Genomic DNA, 25,603 nt, shown 5'->3' with positions numbered 1-25,603 from the left:
ATCGGGATTAATCGGTATCGAATCGTGACCATTCGTATCGGGATTAATCGGTATCGAATCGAATCGTGACCTGTGAATCGTGATACGAATCGAATCGTCAGGTACTAGGCAATTCACACCCCTAATATATATATATATATATTAGGAAATACGCTAATGAAGATAGTTTTTTTAAATTAGTAATTTGTTAATACTTAGGGCATATTTTTTTTTTTTATTCATAAATGCAAGTATGGAAATAAAAAACCCGACTTCACACAATTTCACATTGATACTAGCACCTATATTAGACTTATAATATTCTCATATTAGAAAGGCTCTGAAACCTGCCAATAGTTGCTTCTTAAAAAAAGAAAAAAAAAAAAGTTATTTGAATGTATATGAAGCCCCTGGTATTATAGTGTTGTTTCTTTTGTTGTACACTAGTATACTGTATACTAATATCATTTCAATTTATTTCTGGTATACTGTTCCATACTTATTCTTTGAGTCAATAAAGCTGTTTAAATAAAAAAAAAAAAATAAAAATAAAAAAAAGAACAGCTTTTACTATAAATATCGACCACAACACAAACTATCATTGATGTTAAATTTCCAAGTGGCTGTCAGCATATCAGTAATTGTCAGTCATTTCACTTTCATTCAAGATTTCACAGAAATTAATTCTCAGCAATATGATTACAAGACTGCAATTGGTGGGCAACCAATTCAGGGTGTACCCTGCCTACTGCCCGAAGCCGGCAGGATAGGCTCCAGCACCCCGCAATCCTTGTGAGGAGTGAGCGGTTAAGAAAATGGATTGATGGGTGATTACAAGATTGTCCGCAGGTCAGTTGGGCCACAATCTAAATACAAGTAAAAACAAAAAAAAAATAAAAAAAAGAGAGAGATCACACAAATACAAGAATTGTCTTTTAATGAATTTGCAAATAATATTCTTATCTGGATAAATAAAAGATTGAAATGCATCCATGCCTGCCCAGCTGTAATTCTAGTGCGTTTCCCCGACAATGTAAAAAAAAAAATCTACATCATGAATTTGAAACTGTAAAACACTTTTGAACTCCAAAACAAAATGTAACCAATGTTAAAGACACAATAGAGTGACAATCTTTCCATCCCCTTGTGGATACAGTTGAAATGTGACCATAGTTGCTATTAGTATCAATCTAACATAACATTTGAAACATAGACCTTAATAGTGAGAAGACCCGAATCAGGGTGAACGTGTTGAAATGCTCTGAACTTGTTCCTCTTCTTGTCATGCCTATTGTGTTTGCTGGCAACTCACATTTTGTTGCATGCTTTCCTTAACTGAATTGGGCTCTCAACGACAGCAGAAACTTTCAGAGTAGAAAAAGAGACACATGTCCAATATTTACAGCAAATAGCTAAGCACTGGTGAGCACGTGTGATTTTTTTAGGATGGGGGCAGAGGTGTTTTAAGACAAAACACACAGATTGGGATGGAACATGGGGTTTGAAATAAACAGAGAACCGATCACAACGTCACCCTGCAGCATCTCTTTTTTTTTTTTTTTTTTTTTTATATACCCAAGCTATGAAAAGGAAAAGTGTGCAGACAGTTTATGGAAGTCATGCCACACTGACATGAACTCTCAGCGCCAGTTCTCATAAAATAATAGTGACTTTGCTGGATGAGAGACACCCACCATTGGCAAGCCTCTAAGTGAGCACACGTCAGAAATTCTAAGACTTGGGTAAGAAAGACTACAACATTTCATCTTTTTTTGAGGGGCGGGAAAAGGGGAGGAGTGTTAAATTGAGTTCAGGCGATTTCTTCCAACACAAACACACAACATCTTATCAGTCCATTCGTGCCTTCTTTCTTCTTTTCAGCTCCGTCTGTGATGCAGGTAAGCAAGATGCGTCGCGTGATGCATTTATATGGCTTCCATCCCCCAGCGCTTCAGGTCGCCCATATCGTCTTCGTCCTCGTCTTTCTTTGTCGCTTGGGGAAGAGAAAAATAGAAGATTCTCAAATGAACAACAAAAATACATCTAAGGAACAGAAACTAAATGGAAAATGCAAGGTGGTAGATAATGACAATGATTATTACAATATTGTGGCTTGTCTGTTGAATGTGACATTTCAATCCAGTCTGAGACCTTTTGCTAGCAGAAAAAATAATAATATTCATATTGGTGCCTCTGTGCTATTTTTAAAGAGATATTTGACTATTGAGCCATTTTTAGCAGTAAAAAGTTAATATTTAGTCCAGAATGAATTTGATAACTTCATTATTTTTCATGTACATTTAATACCTTTAAAAAGCAATTTTCTACTTGTTGTCGACTGATGATGAGATCACCTGTGCTGAGGAAGTAGGTAATGATCAATCATGGCTCAGTTGACTGACCAGACCCAGAAAACAGGTAAGCCATGATTGGCTGTCACCTACTTCCTCAGGACAGGCGATGTCATCATCAGTCGACAGCAAGTAGAAAAACGAAAGTTACGAATGTAACTACGGTTCTATGAGTCCCGAACGACCGCCAGGTGGCGGTGCTGTAACCAGCACGGAATTCCCCTTGTCGTGACAGCATCATCGAGTAAGAATTACAAAAATGCTCGTACTTGGTTCCGGCTGACGTCGCACCGTATATAAAAGGGAACGTCGCCAGAACACATCCTCTAGAACCTTTCTCGCGCAAACCAACACGAGGGTTCTGAGTGACAAGCAATGCTGGCGGTCGTTCGGGACTCAGAGAACCGTAGTTACATTCGTAACTTTCCTTCTATTTCGTCCCTCCTGACCGCCAGGTGGCGGTGCTGTAACCAGCACGGAACGCCGAATACCAGCGATGTCATGAAGACCCTGCAAAATGTACCTCACAACGGGGCCTCAGCAGGACCACGAACCACGTCCAGTGGATGAGGAGAGGTGACATCCAAGCTGTAGAACCTTGAGAACGTGCAGGGCGACGACTAGGGGTGGGACAAAAAACCGATTCAACCGGATATCGGTTCGTAAATGCGAACAACATGACCGTATCGACAGCACACTACTGTATCGATCCAAAATCCGCCAGGAACTAGTAGATGCACCGATTGTCATGCTCTGAACCGGCTATCGCGAAGCTAGAAATCGGTTGCCATGCAGAGTAGCGGTGGAGGTGAAGGTGGGGGTTGAGGAAGAAGACACGGAGAAGGAGACTCCCCCCCCCCCCCCCCCCCCCCCCCCCTGACAGAATCAACGGCGACAACGAAGAAGGAGACAGCGACAACGAAGAAGAAGGCGACTCGCGCGTGCGCAGTAATAGCTCTGTAACAAGTTAGCAACGTGTTTGAAAACCAACATTAAGCAATATGGATACGAGTACTGCGGCTATTGCCGGTGCGAGCGCCAATTTAACTACGGATTCAGAGAGAACGATTTTCAACGCATCGGGGAAACAAACATCTAATGTATGGAGCATTTTTGGATTTTACAAAAGAGGCGGAAAACTTGATAAAAGCTATGCCATTTGCAAATTGTGCCGAGCAGCGCTGAAGTACACTGGATCAACAACTAATCTGGACAACCATGCGACAAGGAAGCACCGTGACGAGTATGGTGAGCTAAAATCAAGGAACAAACAGCAGCATTCTAACGATGCACCGCAAGTAACGGGTAGTATCCAGAGGTATTTCGGGAAACTCGGCTACAATTCGACACGAGCTAAGGAAATCACGAATGCAATAACCCGTTTCATTGCTAAGGGATTATGTCCTTACAGTGTAGTTGAGTGTGATGGATTTCAGGATTTGCTGCATACCCTAGAGCCGAGATATACATTACCAACCCGAAAGCATTTCAGCAACACATGTATACCAGCTTTGTATGCGCAAGTGAAGAGCCAAGTGGAAGAAGAACTGGCGAGAGCAGAGCGAGTGGCATTAACAACCGATGCGTGGACGTCATGTGCAATGGAGTCATATATAACGATTACAGCCCACCACATCAACTCAGATTGGCAATTAAAGTGTCATGTATTACAAACTAGGGTGTTCAAAGGATCTCACACTGGGAAAAATATAGGTGCTCTTCTGAAACAGGCATGCACTGATTGGAACCTTGTTGATAAGCATCCAGCCCTAATTACCGACAATGCCAGCAATATGGTATTAGCTGGGGAGGAAGCAGAGATGAGCCCTCACCTCATGTGCTTTGCACACACCATCAACCTTGCATCACAAAAAAGCACTCAAATTTACTCAGGCTGCAATGTTGCACATTTATTACCTACCTCTAATACCTATTGTTGAAAAAAAAAACATTATAGTCAGGCTGAAATGTCGCACTTCTGTTACCTACAGTAACTAATACCTATTGTGTTCAAAACACTAGGCTACGCTCAGGTTGAAATGATAGACTTTGTTTCCATTGTTTATTCTGAATCTATTTTGGTTTTTGATCCATTCCAACAGTGATGTAACTCAGAACATATTTTTTTTTGCCTCTGTCTAAAAATAAATACATTTGACATTTTGTTATTTCCTTCAGTACCACAAAGAAACATTGCTCAGTGATAACTGCTCTTTTACATATTTGAAAACACTGTGAGAATGTTATTCCATAGGATTGGGTTCTTAATATTTGTCTACGTTAACAAATTTAACTATATTGTATGCATTATTTGAAATATCGAACCGGATATCGAATCGAATCGTATCGCTTCCAAACTGAACCGAATCGTATCGAACCGTTCTGCCTTTACATATATCGTTTTTTGTATCGAATCGTAACCCATGTATCTAGATACGCATCGAATCGGCTTTATGCCAGAGATTCCCACCCCTAGCGACGACCACGAGGCAGCCGCACAGATGTCCTCCAAGGGCACGCCTCTCATGGCAGCCCACGACGTAGACACACCCCTGGTGGAGTGGCTGCGAACCGCCATCGGAAGGGAGCGACCAGCGACTCTATACGAATGTCGAATCACATCTGTGATCCATTGAGAGAGGCATTGTTTGGAAATAGCGGCCCCCTTTGTTGGGCCGCCGTAAGACACATACAGTTGGGTGGATGTACGTCCGCATGTCGTAGCCTCCAAATAAGAACGGAGTGCCTTCACAGGACAGGACAGCAGAGGCCTGGAGCGGCCTCTCCGTCCGTTGAGGTCGGAGGAAAACGCGCAAGGCGAATAGGGCGATTGGCATGGGAGCCCGACAAAACCTTGGGCACAAAAGCCGCATGTGGCCACAATGTGCCAACGCAGGCATTCTGGACTAACAGAAAGAGCGTGGAGATCCCCCCACCCGCTTAGCGGAAGCGATCACAAGTAGAATTGCCGTCTTACGAGACAACCACCGCAACTCCACCTCGGCCAGCGGCTCAAAGGGGGATTTGCACAGTGTGTCGAGAACCAAGCAAAGGTCCCAGGCAGTGACCCGAGGCGGGGTCCGCGAACGAAGGCGAAGGGCTCCCTTAAGGAAGGAAGACACAAGACCATGGCAACCCACTGATTTGCCATCAAGCGTAACATAGCGAGCCGAAATCGCCGCCACGTAGACTTTGATAGTAGAAGGGGAGCGCCCCGTGTCAAACACAGATTGAAGGAACTCCAAAACAGCCTGAATAGGGCACGTCACGAGGTCCAATCCGCTGTTGGCACACCACTCATTAAACAACTTCCACCTGTTAGCATACAGCAAACGAGTGGAAGGGGCCCTGGCATTCAGGATCGTGTGCCTGACAGACGCCGAGCACGCCGTCAACCCTGAGTCACGCCCTCCAGCGGCCAGACACACAGCCTGAGCCGACGAGAATCGGGATGCCAAATCTGCCCCCCTTGCTGGGACAGAAGATCCAGCCGAGCGGGCAGGGGCCACGGGTCGGATGAGCAAAGACGGCTGAGAAGAGGAAACCACGTCTGGGCCGGCCAAAAGGTGGCCACCAGCAACATTGTGTGACCCTCCTGAAGGACCCTTTGAAGAGTCAGGTGAACGAGGGGAAGAGGAGGAAAAGCATACAGGAGACCTCTCGGCCAAGGGTGTGCAAACGCATCCTGGCCTAGTGGGCTGCTCCTCTCCCTCAGAGAAAACCAGAGGGGGCAGTGAGTGGACTCCTCGGAGGCAAAAAGGTCGACTGCCGCTCTGCCGAAGCACCTCCAAATGTCGTCGACCACTTCTGGGTGGAGACACCACTCTCCCTGAGGCGGACGTTGGCGGGACAAATCGTCCGCCGACTGGTTGGCAATGCCTGGGAGAAACACCGCCCGCAGCCTGGCAAGGCGGGGAGCAGCCCACTTGAGAAGACGTTGTGCGGCCCGAAGTAACTGGGCTGACCTCGTTCCTCCCCGATGATTGATGTGATATACAGTGGAGGTGTTGTCTGACCGCACCAGAACGTGTCTCCCCGCCACATCTGGCAAAAAGTGGATGAGGGCCAGATGCACCGCTTGCAGTTCCAGCACATTGATGTGAAGCGAGCTGTCCGCAGCAGACCACTGACCCTGCGCAGTTCTGTGTAGCCAAACTGCACCCCACCCACTCAAACTGGCATCGGTGGTGACCACTTCGCGGCGTGTTGGTACCACTCTCAGCGGAACTCCCGCAGCCAGAACTGACCTGCGCCGCCACGGCGCTAGAGCAACGACAAACCGCCTGGCCACATGAAGACGCGTTTGACGGTCCCGCAGGGGATTGAGGCGGAAACTGTTCAGCCACCGTTGTAATGGCCGCAGAGACAGCAGGCCCAGCGGCACCAGGGCCGTCAGGGATGTCAATTTTCCCAGCAGCCGCAGAAACTGGACGTACGGCAGCTGCACGTTGGCCCGGAAGAGAGAGACGAGGCGCAGCACATCATCCACCCTCTGAGGGGAAGGCCGAGCTGTCATGGAGGTGGTGTCTAACAACATCCCTATGAACAAAGTCCTCTGGGACGGAACTAGGGGTGTTAAAGAAACTCGATTCGGCAATATATCGCGATACTACAGCACGCAATACTCGAATCGATTCAATAGGCAGCCGAATCGATTTTTTAACATCCATTTTTGATGGAAAAATATTCAACAAAACGTCTAAATTTCACATCTTAAGCATGGAAGAATGTTATATTAATGGAACATTAAGCCTTAATATTTTATTTCAACGCTGTTCAAACATGAAACATGTTACAACCTGTTTGTTAAATACAGTGGCTTACAGTTATAAGACTGAAGTTTCAGATCAATAAATAATATATTTTCATACAAATCTTACAGTGTACATGTACAAGTTTACTGAATGGTATTTTCTAAATTTGAGTAAAAAAAATCGCAACAATCGACTTGTGAATTCATATCGGGATTAATCGGCATTGAATCGAATCGTGACCTATGAATCGTGATACGGATCGAATCGTTAGGTACTAGGCAATTCACACCCCTAGACGGAACAAGAGAGGACTTCTCCAGGTTGTCCTTGAGGCCGAGATCTGCCACATGTTCCAGAAGCACGCTGGTATCTCGGAGTGCTTGAGCCCTGGACGGTGCGCATATCAGCCAGTCGTCCAGATAGGGGAGCACTTTCATCCCCCGCGACTGCAGGGGTACAAGGGCTGCCTTCACCACCCGCGTGAACACCCTGGGAGAGAGTGATAGACCGAATGGGAGCACTCTGAACTGCCCTGTAGGCAAAGCAGAGGAACTTCCTGTGCTGGTGGGCCACAGGGACGTGGAAATAAGCATCCTTCAGGTCAATTGAGGTGAACCATTCTCCCCGGGCGACCGTCCTCAACACGGCCGACGTAGTGAGCATGCGGAAAGGTAGCACCTTGAGATAACGGTTCAGCCCCCTCAGATCCAGGATAGGGCGGAATCCGCCTGTCTTTTTTTGGGATGAGGAAGTAGGGGGAGTAGAATCCCTCTGGATGAGCCAAGGGATCCACTGCCTCGATAGCGGACTTGGCTAGGAGGGCCTCTAGCTCCTGATCCAGAGTCAGTGCCCTCACCGGGTTGCTGATGACCGTCTCTCTGACCCGGTTGGAGAGAGGGGGCCGGCGTCGGAATTGAATCCTGTACCCATGAGTTAAGGTTGAAACCACCCATGTGTCCGAGGCGAGGGCAGCCCAGCAACTGAGCTGCCGACAGGAAAAGTAACCGACTGCCGGCCCCACGGGCTCAGTGCCTTGCACTCCCGGATTTCGGATTCCGGGAGGGATGGTGTACAGTGCGTGCAGCCCGGGGACGACTGGGTTGGCCTCGCTCAGAGGGACGGTCCCCATGGGCATCCGTCCCCTGTCTCCGCGAGGGCCGACGAGCCCCGGAACCCCCTGGATGACGAAAAGTCTGTCCAGCCTGCGGCAAAGCACAGCCGCCGTGCACCAAGGGCTTGCGGGGACAAACGGCCTGGTAAGGCTAGCAAACTTCTGCTTCGAGTCATTGGCACGCACCGTACGTTCAAGTACTCCTGTCACGGCCGAGCTGAAAAGCTGGCCCGGAACCACCGGGAGGCGTCGCAGTTCCCTCCGGGAGGTCTCCCGCAAGGGAGACTGAGCCAGCCAGATCTGTCGGCGTGCCTGGGTGAGCAAAGACATACACCGGCCCTGTTCCCTAGCAAGGAGAGACAAATCTCTCAAAGCCATACTACAAAACGCTGAGACCTCCTCCACTTCGCCGGCCGCGTTCGCGGCCGAAAGAGCCAGCAGGAGATGAGCCTGTGCATTGGCCAGGCGCGCTACAAATGCCGCTGTGTTATATGATCTGGTTACCAGTTCATCCGTCAGGCGCCAATGACTGTCAGGGCACCTGGCATCCTCTCTCAAGGCTTCCTCCGCAGAGACGATCAGTGAAGCAACAGAATACTCCACCTTAGGCATATGTCCCAGCCCGATAGGAGCAGGGAACCGCATATTAGTCAGCACACGTCCATCCGCAGGAAGCCGGGGGAAAACACTCGGGTTAAGCCAGCAGGCCTGAAGATCAGTCAAGAACAGACGAGATTCAGGGACCCAAAAGGCCTCTGAGTGGTCCATGGGAGAGAGGCCACATTCGGCAGGAGGCTGAGAAAACACCGACGTTTCCAACCCAAGACGTTTGAAGGCGCTGAGCATAACCTTCCGCGCCACGTCCACGCCAGCTGAAAACTGCTCTGACGGAGGAGATGTCGAGGCCACGGACACAGAGTCTCCCACATCACCTTCGTCCTCAGCCTCTTGGAAACAGGCTGCAGAGGCCGCAATGGAGATTGCATCATCGTCGACCTCGTGCGCCGGGGGGAACAAGTGGGGGCTGCCTCGGGCACGTCCACCTCAGCAATCCCCACCCCCGCTGTGGCTTGTGAAGTGGAAAGGAATTGGCCACTCCACTGAGCCTGCATCGCCCTCATAGTCGTCTCCAAGCGCCTCATTTGAGCAGCCAACTGCGACTCAGACCTGCTTTTCTTACCTGCAAGGGTATGCGCAGGAGAAACCGACCTGCGTTTAGCCCGGGCTCCGTGGGGGAGGGTTAAACTCCAGTACCGACGCTGGCCTCCCCAGCTCGGCTACCGAGGTCTGCTGCGGCAGTACATCAGTCGACGTAGTGGCCCCAGGGGGGCGGGCCGCTGCCACGTCAGCCCTTGAGCGACGGTCGAGGCAGCAATCCGTGAGGCCTTCTTCCGGCAGGAAGGAGCCTCCGCAGTGTTTACAGCTGGTGGCATCTTCCATAGCAGCTTGCAATCGCCGCGCAATCAATGAGTGCGCGCCGAAATGCTGCTACCTTCGTCTGGGATAGGAGGCTAGCCGCCCCGTCACCAACGGAATCAAACGGAGCTCCGCGCAACAACGGCGGCAGACACCGTGAGGAGGGAGCGACGACACGCGATGGAAGTGTCCCGTACGCGCTCGATGTGCCGAAGCTGCAACGAAATGGCGGATCGGCCTCGCGATAAGGGCGCACACACAGCGAGCAGCTCTATGTGGCGTCATAAACAGTCGGCGTGTAACAGCACCCTAGCTAGCTAGCAACATCAAAGCAGCTGGTGCTTCTGGCAAGAGTTGTGTCAGCCTGAAATCACACACTCCAACCGAACACAAAACAAGCTAGGAGAGGATACTATTAGCCGTACCCGCACCAGCAAGTCATACCAAAGCAATCCAAACGGCTTTCGTTACAGATGACAATCGAACTCATGCGCACCGGCCTGAAGCTGTCACAGCCGAGGGGTGGCAAAAGTGGCTCTCATAATGATGGCAGGAGCGATCCAGTCTATCCGTAACCACCGCGAAAGAAAAAATGCACTGAACCGTCGCAGCCAAGGGGGGCGAGACACACTCGCAGCCCCGATCCACTAGATCACAGGCTACTCGCGACGGCACGGAGCGTATAACGCTGTGCGAGAAAGGTTAAAGAGGATGTGTTCTGGCGACGTTCCCTTTTATATACAGTGCGACGTCAGCCGGAACCAAGTACGAGCATTTTTGTAATTCTTACTCGATGACGCCGTCGCAACAAGGGGAATTCCGTGCGGGTTACAGCACCACCATCTGGCGTTCGGGAGGGACGAAATAGAATCACTTTTTAAAGGTATTAATTGTACATGAAAAAATAATGAAGTTACCACATTAATCATAAGGGATGTAACGATATTCAAACATCAGGATACGATATTATCACGATATGAAGGTTACGATACGATAATTATCACGATATTGTGGTGGGGTCGGCGATATTTAAAAAAGATCACAAGATTGTAAAAAAAATAAAAATAAAAAAAATAAATAAATAAAAGGGCGCATACTAAAAAAAGCACAATATTGTGCTTTTGTACATAACAGCAATGCACATAAACCACCTACAATCTCTAATAACAATATTGAGGCACTTACTTGCTAATGCAAGCACACATTGATCGCTTCACAAGCAAATTAGGTTCCCCTTCATCTGACAATTAACATAGATTTTAAACATAGAAGGCCAAAACATCCCCAACGAAAATTAAATTGTACTAATAAACTAGCCATTAGAGGGTGCTAGAACAGCACAAATGGAAATCAACCTGATTTTTTTCAACAGATGTGCTCTTTTTAAATATTGTGAACATGACGACGACGATATTGTGGCATTTTTAATATCACGGTAATCATGATATTGCCCTAATCGTTACATCCGTTTTAATTATAGACAAAATATTAACTTTTTACTGCTGAAAATGGCTCAATAAGTCAAGTATCCCTTTATTAAAAACAAATTTTTCCACTTGCTGTCGACTGAAGATGACATCACCTGTGCTGAGGAAGTAGGTAACGACCAATCATGGCTCACCTGTTTTCTGGGTTTGGTTAGCAAACTGAGGCATGGTTATTACTTACTTCCTCAGCAAGTGGAAACAATAGTATTTAAAGAGATACTTGACTCATTTAGCAATTTTCAGGAGTAAAACGTTAATATTTCGTCTATAAATAATGTGGTAACTTCATTATTTTTCATGTACAATTAGTACCTATTAAAATGTAATATTTCTACTTGATGTCGACTGATGATGACATCACCTATGCTGAGGAAGTAGGTAACGACCAATCATGGCTCAGTTTGCTAACCAAATGCAGAAAACAGGTGAGCCATGATTGGTCGTTACCAACTTCCTCAACACAGGTGATGACATCTTCAGTCGACAGCAAGAACAATTAAAAACTAGAGCTGCAAGCAGCTATAAAGGGCCCTCATTGGGTAGCCCCATTGTACATCGTGGGCTCTTATGTATGCCTCCAAATTATCATAGCTCTAGGTGAAACGTACAACCGGGAATGCTTCGTTAAAGAGGAGGGGTTTTTTTTTTTTTAGCACAAAATGTGATGCCCGGCCCCGGGGGGACTTCCTGTTGGGTTGAGTACATGTCACCAAGAGACTTTTTTTTGTACATCGTGGGCTGTTACATATGTCTCCAAATTTTCGTAGCTCTAGCTGCTTCGTACAACTGGGAATGCTTCATTAAGAAGGATTTTTTTTCCTTTGCAAAAAAGTGCATGCCACGACAACAGCGTGCGACGAAATAAAAAGCTTTCAATAAATTTTCATCGTCAACATCTTAAGATGAATCACACCAAGTTTGAAGATGATCGGATAAACTCTATAAGAGGAGTTCGTTAAAATAAGACCCCTATGAAATGGCCAAAAAAATGGCAACACGTTTCAAAGTAAATCAAAATGGCGGACTTCCTGTTGGGGTTAGCATATGTTTCAAAAAGGGTTTTTTGTACCTCGAGGCCTGTTACATATGTCTTCAAATTTTGGTAACTCTAGGTAAAACGTACAACCGGGAATGCTTCGTTAAAGAGGAGTTTTTTAGCTCAAAATGTGATGCCCAGAGTTTCTTTGAAAATGGCATAATAAACCTTTACATGTGGATTTTTCTTTTGCCAGGTGTGATGAGTGTGTCAAGCTCAATGGGTTTTGGTGAATGTTAAGATCTGCAAAAATCAGTGTACTTTTTTATTTTTAGGGAATGATTTGCCCTGATTTGTATTTTTTGTAAAAGTATATATACACATCATCGCTCGTACTCATTGCACAATGTTGCTGTTATTGTCCATAGAGGCTATCAAAAATAAATAAAACTAAATAAAAAAGTACTTATGTTTGGATCGGTCTGATGCCAGTGAACATTTTGAGTGGTGGAAAGTAAAAGAATATTCATAAATGACTTATTTATCACACTTAGAATGAGTTTACAATTTTTGTAAAAATACCGTAAGTGGGGTATTTTTTTTTTCATGCCTCAAGGGCTAGGTGGCGCTGCATATATAACTGAATGTTGTCATAGAGATAGCTTCAGGCCTTGACTATAAACATACATGTCAAGTTTGGGATTTTTTGGAGCATGTACTGGGGAGTTATTAAGCATATCTTTTTCATTGCAAAATACAAATTTTGATGCCCCGCCCTCATCATATAGTATTTCGAAAAGTCAGGATTTTTCCCCCTGTCGTTGGCTCAGGTCTTGACATGGTCCAGGTCAAGTCTGAAGTCAGTCGGGTGAAACGTGTAGGAGAAGTGGGCAAAAGTATGCCCCCTGTAAATGTGCTAAAATCGTAAAAAATGGGACATTCAAATATTCGTAGCTCACTTCCTGTTCATTTTAGCACATGGGTCCAAGAGACTTTTTTGTAGGTCTTGGGCTCCCTCATACACCTAAAAATATTCATAGATCTTGCTTAAACGTACAAGCGGGGCTGCTTCGTTAAAAATTTCTAGGGGGCGTTATTGAGTCATTTTTGGAAAAATAGCACATTCTATGATAAAATATTGCTCATTTTGCCAGGCCAGATGTGTGTGCCAAGTTTCATGTGTTTCTGTGCCTCAAAAGTGGCGTTGTTTTCTTGGCGAACAGTGCTTAGCCACGCCCACAGCGATTCACGAAAACTCACAAACTTCATGTTGTGACATCATGAAGGCGGAAACCCTCATCTGAGCAAATATGAGGTTGGTCCAGTTAACGTGGTTGGAAAAAAACGTTGAAGAAAAATCGTAAGAAAAAAAATCGCCAGTAGGTGGCGCTATAAGTAAGATTAAATATAAGTTTGTAGATGAGTTAAGGGCTGGACTCTCATCAAATGTGTGAAATTTTGAGAAGATAGGATCATCTCGGTCAAGTTAAAGCAGCTTTTATTGTCACGAAAAATCTTCAGACTTTGCGGCACCGTAGCGGCCACGCCCTTTGGCGAAAAGTTACAATATTTGGTGTGGGCATGATCAACATGTTAAGACTTTTCTGACCAATTTTTAATTGGATCCCTTCAACGAGCTTGGCACAGTAGCTAAAAACGTAAAGTATGACATTTATTGTCACCACGAGGTGGCGCCATATGTATAACAGAATTTTATTAAATAGATGTTTTCAGGCCGTGACTATTAAGTTGCATGAGAAGTTTGAGATTTTTTGGAGCTTGTACATGGGAGTTATTCAGCATTTTGTCTTTCTGGACAAACTAAATTTTAAAGGCAATTTTTGATGCCCCGCCCCCGTCATATAGTATTTCGAAAAGTCAAGATTTTTTGCCCAGTTGTTGACTCAGGTCTTGAGATGATACATGCCAAGTTTGAAGTCAATTGGATGAAAAATGTTTGCAAAGGGGGTAAAAGTATGACCACAGTGAATGTGCCAAAATGGGCCAAAATTGGACATTCAAAAATTCATAGCTCACTTCCTGTACATTTTAGGAAATGGCTTCCACTGACTTTTTTGTGCGTCTCGGGGTGCTACGCGTGCCTGCAAATTTTCGTAGCTCTGGGTCAAACGGGCCGGGATTGGTTTTTATTTTTCTACGCTAGGTGGCGCTATAGTCGCGTTGTTATGACAACTTCATAATATCAAATTTTTCGCCGGACCCGAAGAGATTGCAAAGTTTGGTGAGTTTTCGTAAATGTTTAGGCCCTCAAAAATGCGATCGTTTGCGGAGAATAAAGAATAAAGAATAAAGAAGAAGAATAAAGAAGAAGAAGAAGAAGAAGAAGAAGAAGAAGAAGAAGAAGAAGAAGAAGAAGAAGAAGAAGAAGAATTCTTACAAAAACAAGAGGGCCCTAATAATAATAATAATAATAATAATAATAATAATTTTTACAAAACAATAGGGACCTCGCAGCGGTCGATGCTCGGGCCCTAATAATAATAATTCGAACGAAAAACAATAGGGACCTCGCAGCGATCGCTGCTCGGGCCCTAATAATTTTTACAAAAACAATAGGGACCTCGCAGCGGTCGCTGCTCGGGCCCTAATAATAATAATAATAATAATTTTTACAAAAACAATAGGGACCTCGCAGCGGTCGCTGCTCGGGCCCTAATTACTTTTTAAAGGTATTAATTGTACATGAATAATAATAAGTTATCAAATTCATTCTGGACAAATATTAACTTTTCGCTGCTGAAAATGGCTCGATGAGTCAAGTATCCCTTTAAAATGGTTTTAGCTCGAACACTTGAAAATGTTTGTTGATCTCAAAGGGTATCTTTCTTTGTCACAGTTCAATAAAAACAAGCTCATTTGAATAGGCCTCACCAGGTCTGGAAGGTAATGAAGTAGAAGGCACGCTGGGAAGGTTGATCTCCTCCGGTCCGACGTCCAGCAGATTTTTATCCAGCTCTTCTTGTTCCAGCTCCTCTAGCTCAGCAAGAAGTTCATCCTGATGAAGACAACGAGCGACACTAAATATTAGCAACACCAATCAGTATTTTTTCAGCTGTATGTAGGCTTCAAGTAACAACAACGCAGATTTTTATCCCTCAATGGGCATAATTAGGATATGTGTCGTCAAATCATCTGACTTATTGAAAGAGTGCATTTATTGTTTCCCTGAATAGGTCCCATTCAAAGTGTCATTAAAGCACGAATGCGAGGCCCTCCGACACTCAGCGCTTCCCACCTCATCCAGATCTTCCCCAAAGCCAACAGGTTTCGAGATGGCGTCGGAAATTTCTTGAGCCAACTCCTGCTGCTCGGTTATGTCCTGCATCAGGTCGTCCACCTTGTCAATGTCCCTGAAACGAGGACGAGTGGAAACCTATGTGAACTCACGACAGACATGTTAACATTTTTGTTGTTATTACTGTTTGACAATCAGGTTGGGACATACAGTTTCCACCTCTGAGTATAAGCATATATAGTAGGTTTGGAAACGTTACTCAGTAATGTTAAGCAAATGGATAAGTCTTATTTGTCGTGTTGTTGACTTTAGCAACTTTCAAGTTATAATTATAAAATAGAAAGAAAAAAAAACACTGGAACTTAATCGGTATTGAGAGCCCATTTGAAACCTGAAACACTCACATCTAAGTAATTGAAATGAATGGAAACACAATTAATCCATTCAGCATCAAAACTGAAGTTGTACTACTTTTTTTTTTTTTTTAATAGTTTGTGGTTAAAAAATAACTAACTAACTAACTAACTAACTAACTAACTAACTAAATAAATAAATAAATAAATATGACTTCCCCTTAAATTATGGAGTGGAAACAGGGGAGGAGGACTACAGCTCCTCCATTGAAAAAGAGTCTTCTTCCAAAATAACATGAGGAAATTCTGATTTGATTTGTTTTTGAGCAGATCAAAACAAAAATCTATGGCCATCTAAATAATGGCCTGCATAATTGAGAGAGTACAGTATAGTTCCACAATGATTACATACCAACAACAGTAAGAAAGTGCCAGTTGACCGAGCAATTAATGATCAGCCCTGCCCTCCTTGTACTGTGAGATTTTCTGATTCACATGATTTTTAATTATGTCTTTTCTGATTCATTTGTTGTATTTTGGCAAGTCAACCCAGGGAAATTTGTCTGTTTAAAAAAAATAAAAAAAAAAAAAAAAATGAAAATAAAAAATAACATAAAATGCTGTGTCACATTATGATTTAATATTAATTTGCTACAATAATTTTTTGATCATTTTACTTATTTTTGATTGCCTCGCTCAAGCAATCACCAGTGAACACTTCTAAGGAAAACAACAGAGATTCCATACATGTGCCTACTTTACCTGGCGTGCTGCAGAAACTGCAGGTTACACAAGATAAGAGCACATATCTTTCCCAGTCATCTATGGGCAAGTGCTTCTTACTGCTCCCTTATTAAACCGTTTCCCTTTTCAATTCTGACTGCGTAGCACTTTTATTTACTGGTTTTGCGAAAGTTTAATGGGTCGATGCGACTTGCATACTTCCTCATTCATTTCTTCCGCCTTGTGACAACATACGTGGACAGCCATTTAGATGTGATTACACCAACATTAACTATTCACTGTATTAAGTAAAGAGACGCTACATTTCAATATCAACATACACACTGGTCCCATAACACTAGGGATGTAACGACACTGGCAATATCATGATATCGCGATATTAAAACAGCCACAATATATCGTCGTTGTCATGCCACGATATTAAAAGCAGCACATCTTTTAAAAAAAGTCAGGTTGATTTCCATTTGTGCAGTTCTAGGACCCTCTAGTGGTTATTTTTTTTTAGTGCCGTTTAATTTTCACAATGCATGTTTTGGCCCTTATATGTTTCAAATCCATGCTAATGGTCAGATGCAGGGGAATGTAATATGCTTGTGATCCGAGTCAATATGCGGAGGAATTCAATGTGTGTGTGCATTGGCAAGTAAGTAATATGTTTTAATATATTATAATTATATATTTTTATAATATTTGTCATTGCTGTAATGTCCAAAAGCACAATATTGTGTGTTTGTTTTGGGTTTTTTTTAGTATGAAATAATGTTTTTATTTTAATTTTTTTTAACAATATTGTGACCTTTTTTTAATATCGCTAACCTGCACACAAAATCGCGATAATTATCATATCATGACCTTCATATCGTGATATTGTATCGTGATGTTTGGATATCATTACAACCCTACATAACACAACAACAAAGATATTAATTATGAGAATAACTCAATACTTTGTCCTTCAGTATTTCATTAACGCTACAAAAAGAAAACTCAGCAAAAATCTGGAGAGAATTACCTTATTAACTGTAGGAATATTTGTTCTCTTCTACTGAACTGCCACTCGACTGCTTTCCCATGATGATACACTCATATGCCCTACAACAGTGGTGTCCAAACTACGGCCCAGGGGCCATCTGCGGCCCGTCGTCCATTTTTCAGTGGCCCGCGACATATGCTAAAAATGGCATTTGACTCAGTTCAAATAAAATAAACAAAACAAAAATGTTTGGAGATGGTCAAAGCAAGAAGGGAGGGTATCGAAAAACAGATGCCATTAAAGGTTATTTTAGTTAACTAAAACTAATGAAAAAACGAAAATTCAAAAAACAATATTGTTACTGAAATAAAATAAAAACGACAATGCTTTTTAAAAAACAAAAACTAACTGAAAATTAATTTTATGTTTACAAAACTAACTAAAACGAACTTTAATTATAGCAAACGTCCGTTTTAGTCTTTGGTAATTAATTTAATGCATGAGTCTTTGGGGATGACTTTAAATTTGATTTTTAATAGATTTATATTGATATAAATCGGAATAATGATGTTTGAAAGTATGTCACACAGAAGTGACATCATCTAGCAGCAGCCAATAGAAAAGCACCTTCAGATGACGTTGCTCCCATGGTGTTTTTTAAATATTGCACACAAGTAATGCACTTTTTTTTCTTTTTTCTTTTTTTAACTAATACGAATACTGAAAAGAACAAACGAAACTAAAACTAAGCATTTTTTTAAGAACTAAACTAATAAAAACTAACAGAACCACCCTGAAAACTAAAATGAAAAATTCCAGAACTATAATAACCCTACTGCCATATTACAAATAAATTGGTTTATATACTAGAGATAGACCGATATGCTTTTTTCAGGGCCGATACCGATTCCGATTATCGGTAGTCAAGGAGGCAGATAACCGATATTTGAAGCCGATATTCATTTGCAGTAAAAGTTAAAATGTTGGCACCAAATTTTTGAATAATGCAAACCCTAACCCTTCTTTACAATGGATTCTCACACTGCACTTTTCATTTTACATCCTTCTATCTGCAATAAGACGTTGGTGGCGGGGGGAGTTAAATGTGGGGGCCAATGTGACATTACCTTTTATAGCATTTGGGATACTTGTAGTTTTATTCTATAAATGTTATATTTTTATATTTTGAAGTAATAGGAGGAACCCTGTCATTCAAAATGTGCATCAGCTGTGGCATTACTTATTACTACAGCAAAAAATAAATAAAAAAAATTCCATGAGAAAAACTATTCATCCCTGAACACCATACAGTTCTTGTAGACCTTATTATAATTATTGTTATTGTTACCATATAGACAGTTTTGATAAGCTGAGGATCTTAAATCGGGAACAGCAATATCATGCTACTCCTCTCTACAAGAGAACTGTCAAAAGACACTTCATCATGTAGTTTAGTGCCACTTAGGATGCCCCAATCAACGCAGAAAAAGGTAGAGTAAAATAACTTGGTTATAATAATAGTAAGAATAACTTGGTTAAACAGACATTGTTGCGGTGGACCGCTGCCACTTTCTGCTGTTTAATGTGTTTTACACTTATAGACACGTGTGTGTATATGGGCCCACTATTCTCTCACTACTGTACTGTACTGTACTGTATCACTTAATGGCACAGATGTACTTGTCTAAATAATAACTGGGCTGCAACATTGCTAATTCACATTAACAAGCACTGTCTTAGCTGTCCACATGAATAGTTACTAACACACGAGAAAGTTATACAACACACCAAACATGAGCTCATTATTCAAAGTATGAGGCACGTAACGAAATTACATCACTGAACATTAATTGCAGCCGACTACGGCCGTAGATGTTACATATTAGTGGCATCCATTGAGAGCATAATGTCCCAACTCACAGCAGACATGACGTGAAAAGAGAGACAAAACAAGCAAATAAGCACACTATACTTTAGTGCACTTCTCTACTAATGCCAAACATACGGAAGAGAACACGTTCGTGTAGTTAAACGGTGTTTGAGACACTTAATTAGTTACGGAGCGGACTTTAACGAGGTGCACAACGAGCTGTCAATCAAATCGACTTCGAAGCTTAAGGCACACAATGGCAAACCAGTGCGACAAATAAACACAATATAAAGTAACTAAACGCTATTTAGTGTCACTGTGGCATCTCACTGCATAATAACCGCTATGCAACAAGTAGTGGACGTGACCACAGAATGCAATGTGTGCGTCACGAGAGGTAAATATAATGACATTACTCTACTCTTAACATGGAACTAGACAATATAATAATGACAACTGTTAATATTTGGAACCTTTCTAACAAACATTATTTACTTAATTAAGTGAAAATGTGTGTGATTCCCTCCCCGAGTAGTTCAAGTAGCGAATTAGCTACTGGGTGTTAGCCTACATGCTAAGCTGAACACACCACTGTTAGCTAGCGGGGATTCAATGCAAGGCACTGCAGCTCCATTCATATAGTGCATTTAATACACAACATAATTCAATGTGGTTAGCTTATCATGGTGAAACGATCGGCGGAGTCTCTTCTCTTTTAACTTTCCTTCGAAGCATGTGTCTGTCGCGTTGTGTCCGTGGGTGCGTGTGTGACCGGCTACTGTGATACAGGCATACACTACTGATTGGTTCTGGCTCTTGCACGGCTAACCAATCAAATGCTGCTATGGGCGTTACATTGCTGGAGTTGGACTCCATAACAGACAGAGACGCTCTGGGCTGCATTCGAAGCGAAAAGACGGAGTTTTAAATGGATCGCTCATATCGGCCGTCAGATTAATAAAACAGACCGATACCGATATGTACCAATATGTCAAATATCGGCCTATCTCTATTATATACTGTAGCAATTTTCTAAATACCGGTATGCAAAAGCACAAATAAATTATTTGTATAATTTTTAGGACTAAACAGAATTTCTCGTCATAACATTATGTGGCCCTTGCGTCCTTCTGATTTTCTGTATGTAGCCCTCAAATGAAAAAGTTTGGACACCCCTGCCCTACAAGAATCAGAAGGCTGCACTTATTTTAGTTTGTTGCAATTGGCAGTTTATTGCTTATTCTTTCAGCCACAGGCTTCCGTTTGGCCAGCCCAGTTCCACAACAACGTAGTTCAGCTTTCATTGGTGGACTATTCTTTTTGTTTTTTTCCTTTTTAAATTTGTGTTTGCCTAATAAAATGCATGGAAACAAGAATTGGACCTAGATCTCCGCCACGGTTGAACAGCATGCTAACAAGGCCATTTCCTGGTTCATACAGGGTGACATAAGATGACTGGAAGGGTTGTAGCTCACCATGTGACTGACAAGTTTTGGCCGTGAGTAATCAGATAAGTTATCATTCAATTTTGAGGCCATGGACAATTTTTTGAATTACCATGGCTAATTCAAACTACATTTTCCAGCCACTACGTACATGTGCTGATGATGTCAATTTAGTGCATTCACTGTCTGTCACTTTCTGTTTATGTGGCGAATTCCTGTTTCCATACTCAAAGGAGGAACTGCGCCGTAGTCTTTAGGTGCACAATCCATCTGCACTCAAACGCTTCAAATCATGAAAACTGTAAAATTAAGTCTATTGACCGCAGAGTTCTAAAAGCAGCACCCACTAAACAATTAAAAAAAAAAAAATCTTCACTGTGAAATCCATCCATATGTGCGCTCGCTTACATGTTTTCATGCGCAGACTTCATGGCCTTGGCAGCAAAGCCCATGTTCTTCAGAACTTCAGTGTTGGTGTTGGCGTTCTCCAGAGCTTCTCTCTGGAACTCAATGGTGGACAACGTGCCATCGATCTGGCCCAGCTGTTTCTCGTAGCGCTTCTTTCTTTTCAAAGCCTGCAGAGCCGCTACAGAAAGGAGAGGGGATGAGAATAATGCATCAGCGTTAAAACGTGACTACAAAATAGAACTCTGTGACAGATGCACAAAAGTGGCTTTGTCGTTAAAATAAAAAAAATAATAAAAAAAAATTAAAAAAAAAAGGAAGAAGAAAAAAAACATCACTGACAAGTGTGTAATGATCAATACAATATGCAACTAGATAGTGCTTCTTCATGTTGAAGCAGCTGGATGTTGTCAAGATTGGAAAAAAAAACTCAAATGGATATTGAAAATATTCATATTTAAAGAGGAGAACCTCAAAAGCCTAAACGGGGGTACACTTTCGAAGATGGTGAGCACTTGCTCGAGAGTAGTGGTCCAAAATACTAATTCTATTAATCGATTGCAGTGATTAGCTCAAAAGGTTTTGCAATTAAATATTAAGTGAGGGTACCATATTTCTTGTACAGGCTTTTTTCATGAGTTTTTTTTTTTTTTTTAAATAAATCGTTGGACCCCCCAAAAAAACAAAAGAAAAAAACATTTAATTTGCATTAATCATTTTCAGTACATTTTTATTTATTCATATTTTTTGCAGATTCAGTTTATTTTATTATTTATTTATTATTGTGGGCTTTTCTGTCATTAACAAAGGGGGAACCAACAATTTTGTCTACATCACGTATGACTAGGGGTGTTAAAAAAAAATCGATTCGGCAATATATCGCGATACTACAGCACGCAATACTCGAATCGATTCAATAGGCAGCCGAATCGATTTTTTTAACATCCATTTTTGATGGAAAAATATTCAACAAAACGTCTAACTTTCACACCTTAAGCAGGAAAGAATGTTATATTAATGGAACATTTAGCCTTAAGATTTTATTTCAATGCTGTTCAAACGTGAAAAATGTTGTTAAATCTGTTTGTTAAATACAGTGGCTCACAGTTATAAGACTGAAGTTTCAGATCAATAAATAATACATTTTCATACAAATCTTACAGTGTACATGTATAAGTTAACTGAATGGTATTTTCTAAATTTGAGTAAAGATATCTCAACAATCGACTTGTAAATTCATATCGGGATTAATCGGTATCTAATCGAATCGTGACCTATGAATCGTGATACGGATCGAATCGTCAGGTACTAGGCAATTCACACCTCTACGTATGACAGTACTGTATGTATTCCATATTCCATTTTCATTATACAGTCAGGGGTCTTCAAGGGCAATTTTACTTCTAGAGCATAATTCATAAACAAAGCGACTCAATGTGCTTTACACAAAAACACAAGAAAAAAGTAAAGAAATAAGAGTAGCTTTCAAAAATAATAGTAAAAAACAAAAACAAAAATGATCTAAAAATGTTTAGAAGACCTTAATCAAAGATAGAGTGAAAAAAAAGCAAGGTTTTTAACATGGATTTAAAAGCATTTACAGTCGTGATGACTTGACTTCTGTTGACAGCTTATTCCAATTGCGTGCAGCATAAAAGCAAAATGCAGCTTCACCATGTTTACTTTGAACGCTGAGTTAAACTAATAACATTTAATATCATTAGGGTCTCCGGTGAGCTGGAGGCTGGAGCCTATCCCAAATGACTTTGGAGTTTGGACAAGTAGTGAGGTATACCCTGGACAACTTCCCAGCCAATTATAGGCCTCATAGACCTAACATACATGTTTTTGTAATGTGGGAGGAGGTTGGGTATCAGCAGAAACAAACACAATCAAGGACAAAAACGTGCAAACTCACCAAAGGAAGTCCTAAGTCCTAAGCAGAACTTCAGAATGCTGAGGCAAGCTTGCAACTACTCAACCAATTTATCACCTCATAACAAAAAGTGACGCTAATACATTTTAATGCCATATGAAGCCTTGTTTTGATACTAATGGATTCGTATCCATTCGTATCTCAGTCTAATAACTATAAATACGAGTCGGTAATGACCCATTTTGACTGCATGTGTGTATCACTTATTTGACTATTCTAATCAGAGTTGAACTTTGATTACTTTATGATTTGTCATTTTACTTTGGACACAATTACCTAACACATAATTTGTCTTTTTATCTTGTACTATAGCCTATATTTTCAGTCTTCTGTAATGTCTGTCACTCCACTAGTTTGAACTTTAAAGACTACCACGCGTGTGTATGTTCGTTTAATACAGACATCAGCAGTGAAAGTGTAAAAATTCGTTACATAAAACTAGCGTAGACTGTGATCGGCCTGAATGTTCATTCCTCCGGCCCGAGATTAATTCGCTAGGTGAGGCTGCCAGCAGCCTACGACGGCCGCTATAAATGTTAGCCAAATCGGCTAACACGCTAACTCAGAGGGACGATTAAAGGCAGGCTAATTAAAACAGAGAGGAGATGCTGGTGAAAGAAAAGAGAGCGGATGGCTTACCTCTTTTGTTTTTCGTGCCGTTTTTCTTGGCAGTTTGCAGCTCTTGTTCAATCTTTTTTTCCAAATATTCCTGCTTCTTGGTTAGCATATCCTCGGTTTCACGGAGTTTCTGGATCGCTTCCTGAGGACTCGGTCCCTTAGTCCCTTTGCCTCCCCCGCCAAATATCTTACCGAACATCGACATGTCTACACACTAATACAGTATTAAAATATATTTACATACAAGTAAATAATCCGTTGATTGGGCTTTGCTACCTTGATGCTTGACTACTCTTGACACTTCGCCCTGCCTAGTGTTGTTTCTCTATTTCCGGGACAGGCCGGGTGACGTCATGATCCAATATACCGACACTCAATAATTGCTGGCGATCTGTCGCCATCTGTCGGACGTATGGAATACGGAAAATTTAACACAACGTGCTATTTTTTCCCAGAATTGTAGGAAACCTTAACCACGCACGTGCACGCACACGACCATCCAGTGTTCCGAAATTGGGACAGTGGTCTCTAAATGGACTAGATAGACATATACAAGGTTCAGAGTTGTCTCCACTTGTTGATCAGGAGAAGTATGTTCAAGTGGTGCAGGACATTTATGAGGACTGTAAGACAGTGGTGGCGGCACGGTGGACGAGTGGTTAGCATGTCCGCCTCCCAGTTCTGAGGACTCCGGTTCGAGTCCAGGCTCCGGCCTTCCTGGGTGGAGTTTGCATGTTCTCCCCGTGCCCGCGTGGGTCTTCTCCGGGTACTCCGGTCTAGTCCCACATTCCAAAGACATGCATGGCAGGTTAATTGGGCGCTCCGAATTGTCCCTCGGTGAGCTTGTGCGTATGGATGGTTGTTCGTCTCTGTGTGCCCTGCGATTGGCTGGCAACCAGTCTGGGTGTCCCCCGCCTACTGCTCAGAGCCAGCTGAGATAGGCGCCAGCTCCCCCCGCGACCCTTGTGAGGAATAAGCGGTCAAGAAAATGGATGGATGGATGTAAGACAGTGTGCTGTAGGTGTGACGAAGGAGTTCAAGGTGAAGGTGGGACTACATCAGGGATCAGCTCTGAGTCCTTTCTTGTTCGCTATGGTAATGGACAGGATGACAGACGAGGTTAGACAGGAATCCCCATGGACTATGATGTTTGCAGATGACATAGTGATCTGTAGTGAGAGCAGGGAACAGGTGGAGGAGAAGCTAGAAGCGTGGAGGTTTGCCCTGGAAAGGAGGGGAATGAAGGTTAGCCGTAGCAAGACGGAGTATCTGTGCGTGAATGAGAGGGACCCAAGTGGAAGAGTGAGGTTACAGGGAGAAGAAACCAAGAAGGTGGAGGAGTTTAAGTATTTAGGGTCAACAGTCCAGAGCAATGGAGAGTGTGGAATAGAAGTGAAGAAGCGTGTGCAGGCAGGCTGGAGCGGGTGGAGAAAAGTGTCAGGTGTGATGTGTGATAGAAGAGTTTCAGCTAAAATGAAAGGAAAGGTTTATAAAACTGTGGTGAGACCAGCGATGTTGTTTGGTCTGGAGACAGTGCCACTGAGGAAAAGACAGGAGGCAGAGCTGGAGGTGGCAGAGATGAAGATGCTGAGATTCTCTTTGGGAGTGAACAGGTTGGATAGGATCAGGATGAGTACATCAGAGGGACAGCACATGTTAGAGGCTTTGGAGACAAAGTCAGCGAGGCCAGACTGAGATCGTTTGGACATGTCCAGAGGAGAGATAGTGAGTATATTGGCAGAAGGATGCTGAGTTTCCAAATACCAGGCAGCCGATCGAGAAGAAGACCAAAGAGGAGGTTTATGGATGTAGTTAACGAGGACATGAAGGTAGTTGGTGTGAGAGCAGAGGATGCAGAGGACAGGGTTAGATGGAGGCAACTGATTCGCTGTGGCGACCCTTGAAGGGAAAAGCCGAACGATGATAAAA

General features: G+C 42.8%; 1 protein-coding gene across 1 annotated transcript; it reads right to left on the bottom strand.

Moving 5' to 3' along the window:
* Nucleotides 1–899: 899 nt before the first annotated feature.
* Nucleotides 900–24,028, bottom strand: LOC144014840 (charged multivesicular body protein 4c-like). Its single transcript, XM_077515142.1, has 5 exons — nucleotides 23,696–24,028; nucleotides 21,124–21,301; nucleotides 15,331–15,445; nucleotides 14,967–15,090; nucleotides 900–1,972 (listed from the first exon to the last, which is right to left on the bottom strand). The coding sequence occupies exons 1-5, from the start codon at nucleotides 23,877–23,879 to the stop codon at nucleotides 1,905–1,907; spliced, it is 669 nt and encodes a 222-aa protein (XP_077371268.1). The 5' UTR covers nucleotides 23,880–24,028; the 3' UTR covers nucleotides 900–1,904.
* Nucleotides 24,029–25,603: the final 1,575 nt, after the last annotated feature.

Source organism: Festucalex cinctus, chromosome 2 (assembly GCF_051991245.1).
Source record: "Festucalex cinctus isolate MCC-2025b chromosome 2, RoL_Fcin_1.0, whole genome shotgun sequence".
NCBI lineage: Eukaryota > Metazoa > Chordata > Actinopteri > Syngnathiformes > Syngnathidae > Festucalex > Festucalex cinctus.
The sequence above is the reverse complement of the archived record's forward strand: the minus strand, read 5'-3'. Positions and strand labels throughout refer to the sequence as shown.

Excerpts from the sequence above, each read along its gene's own strand:
- LOC144014840 (XM_077515142.1), bottom strand. The coding sequence starts at position 23,879 with ATGTCGATGTTCGGTAAGATATTTGGCGGGGGAGGCAAAGGGACTAAG. Across the intron at positions 15,446-21,123 it reads AAGTCTGCGCATGAAAACAT|GGACATTGACAAGGTGGACG; the intron begins GTAAGCGAGCGC and ends TCCTCGTTTCAG. Across the intron at positions 15,091-15,330 it reads TTGGGGAAGATCTGGATGAG|GATGAACTTCTTGCTGAGCT; the intron begins GTGGGAAGCGCT and ends TGTCTTCATCAG.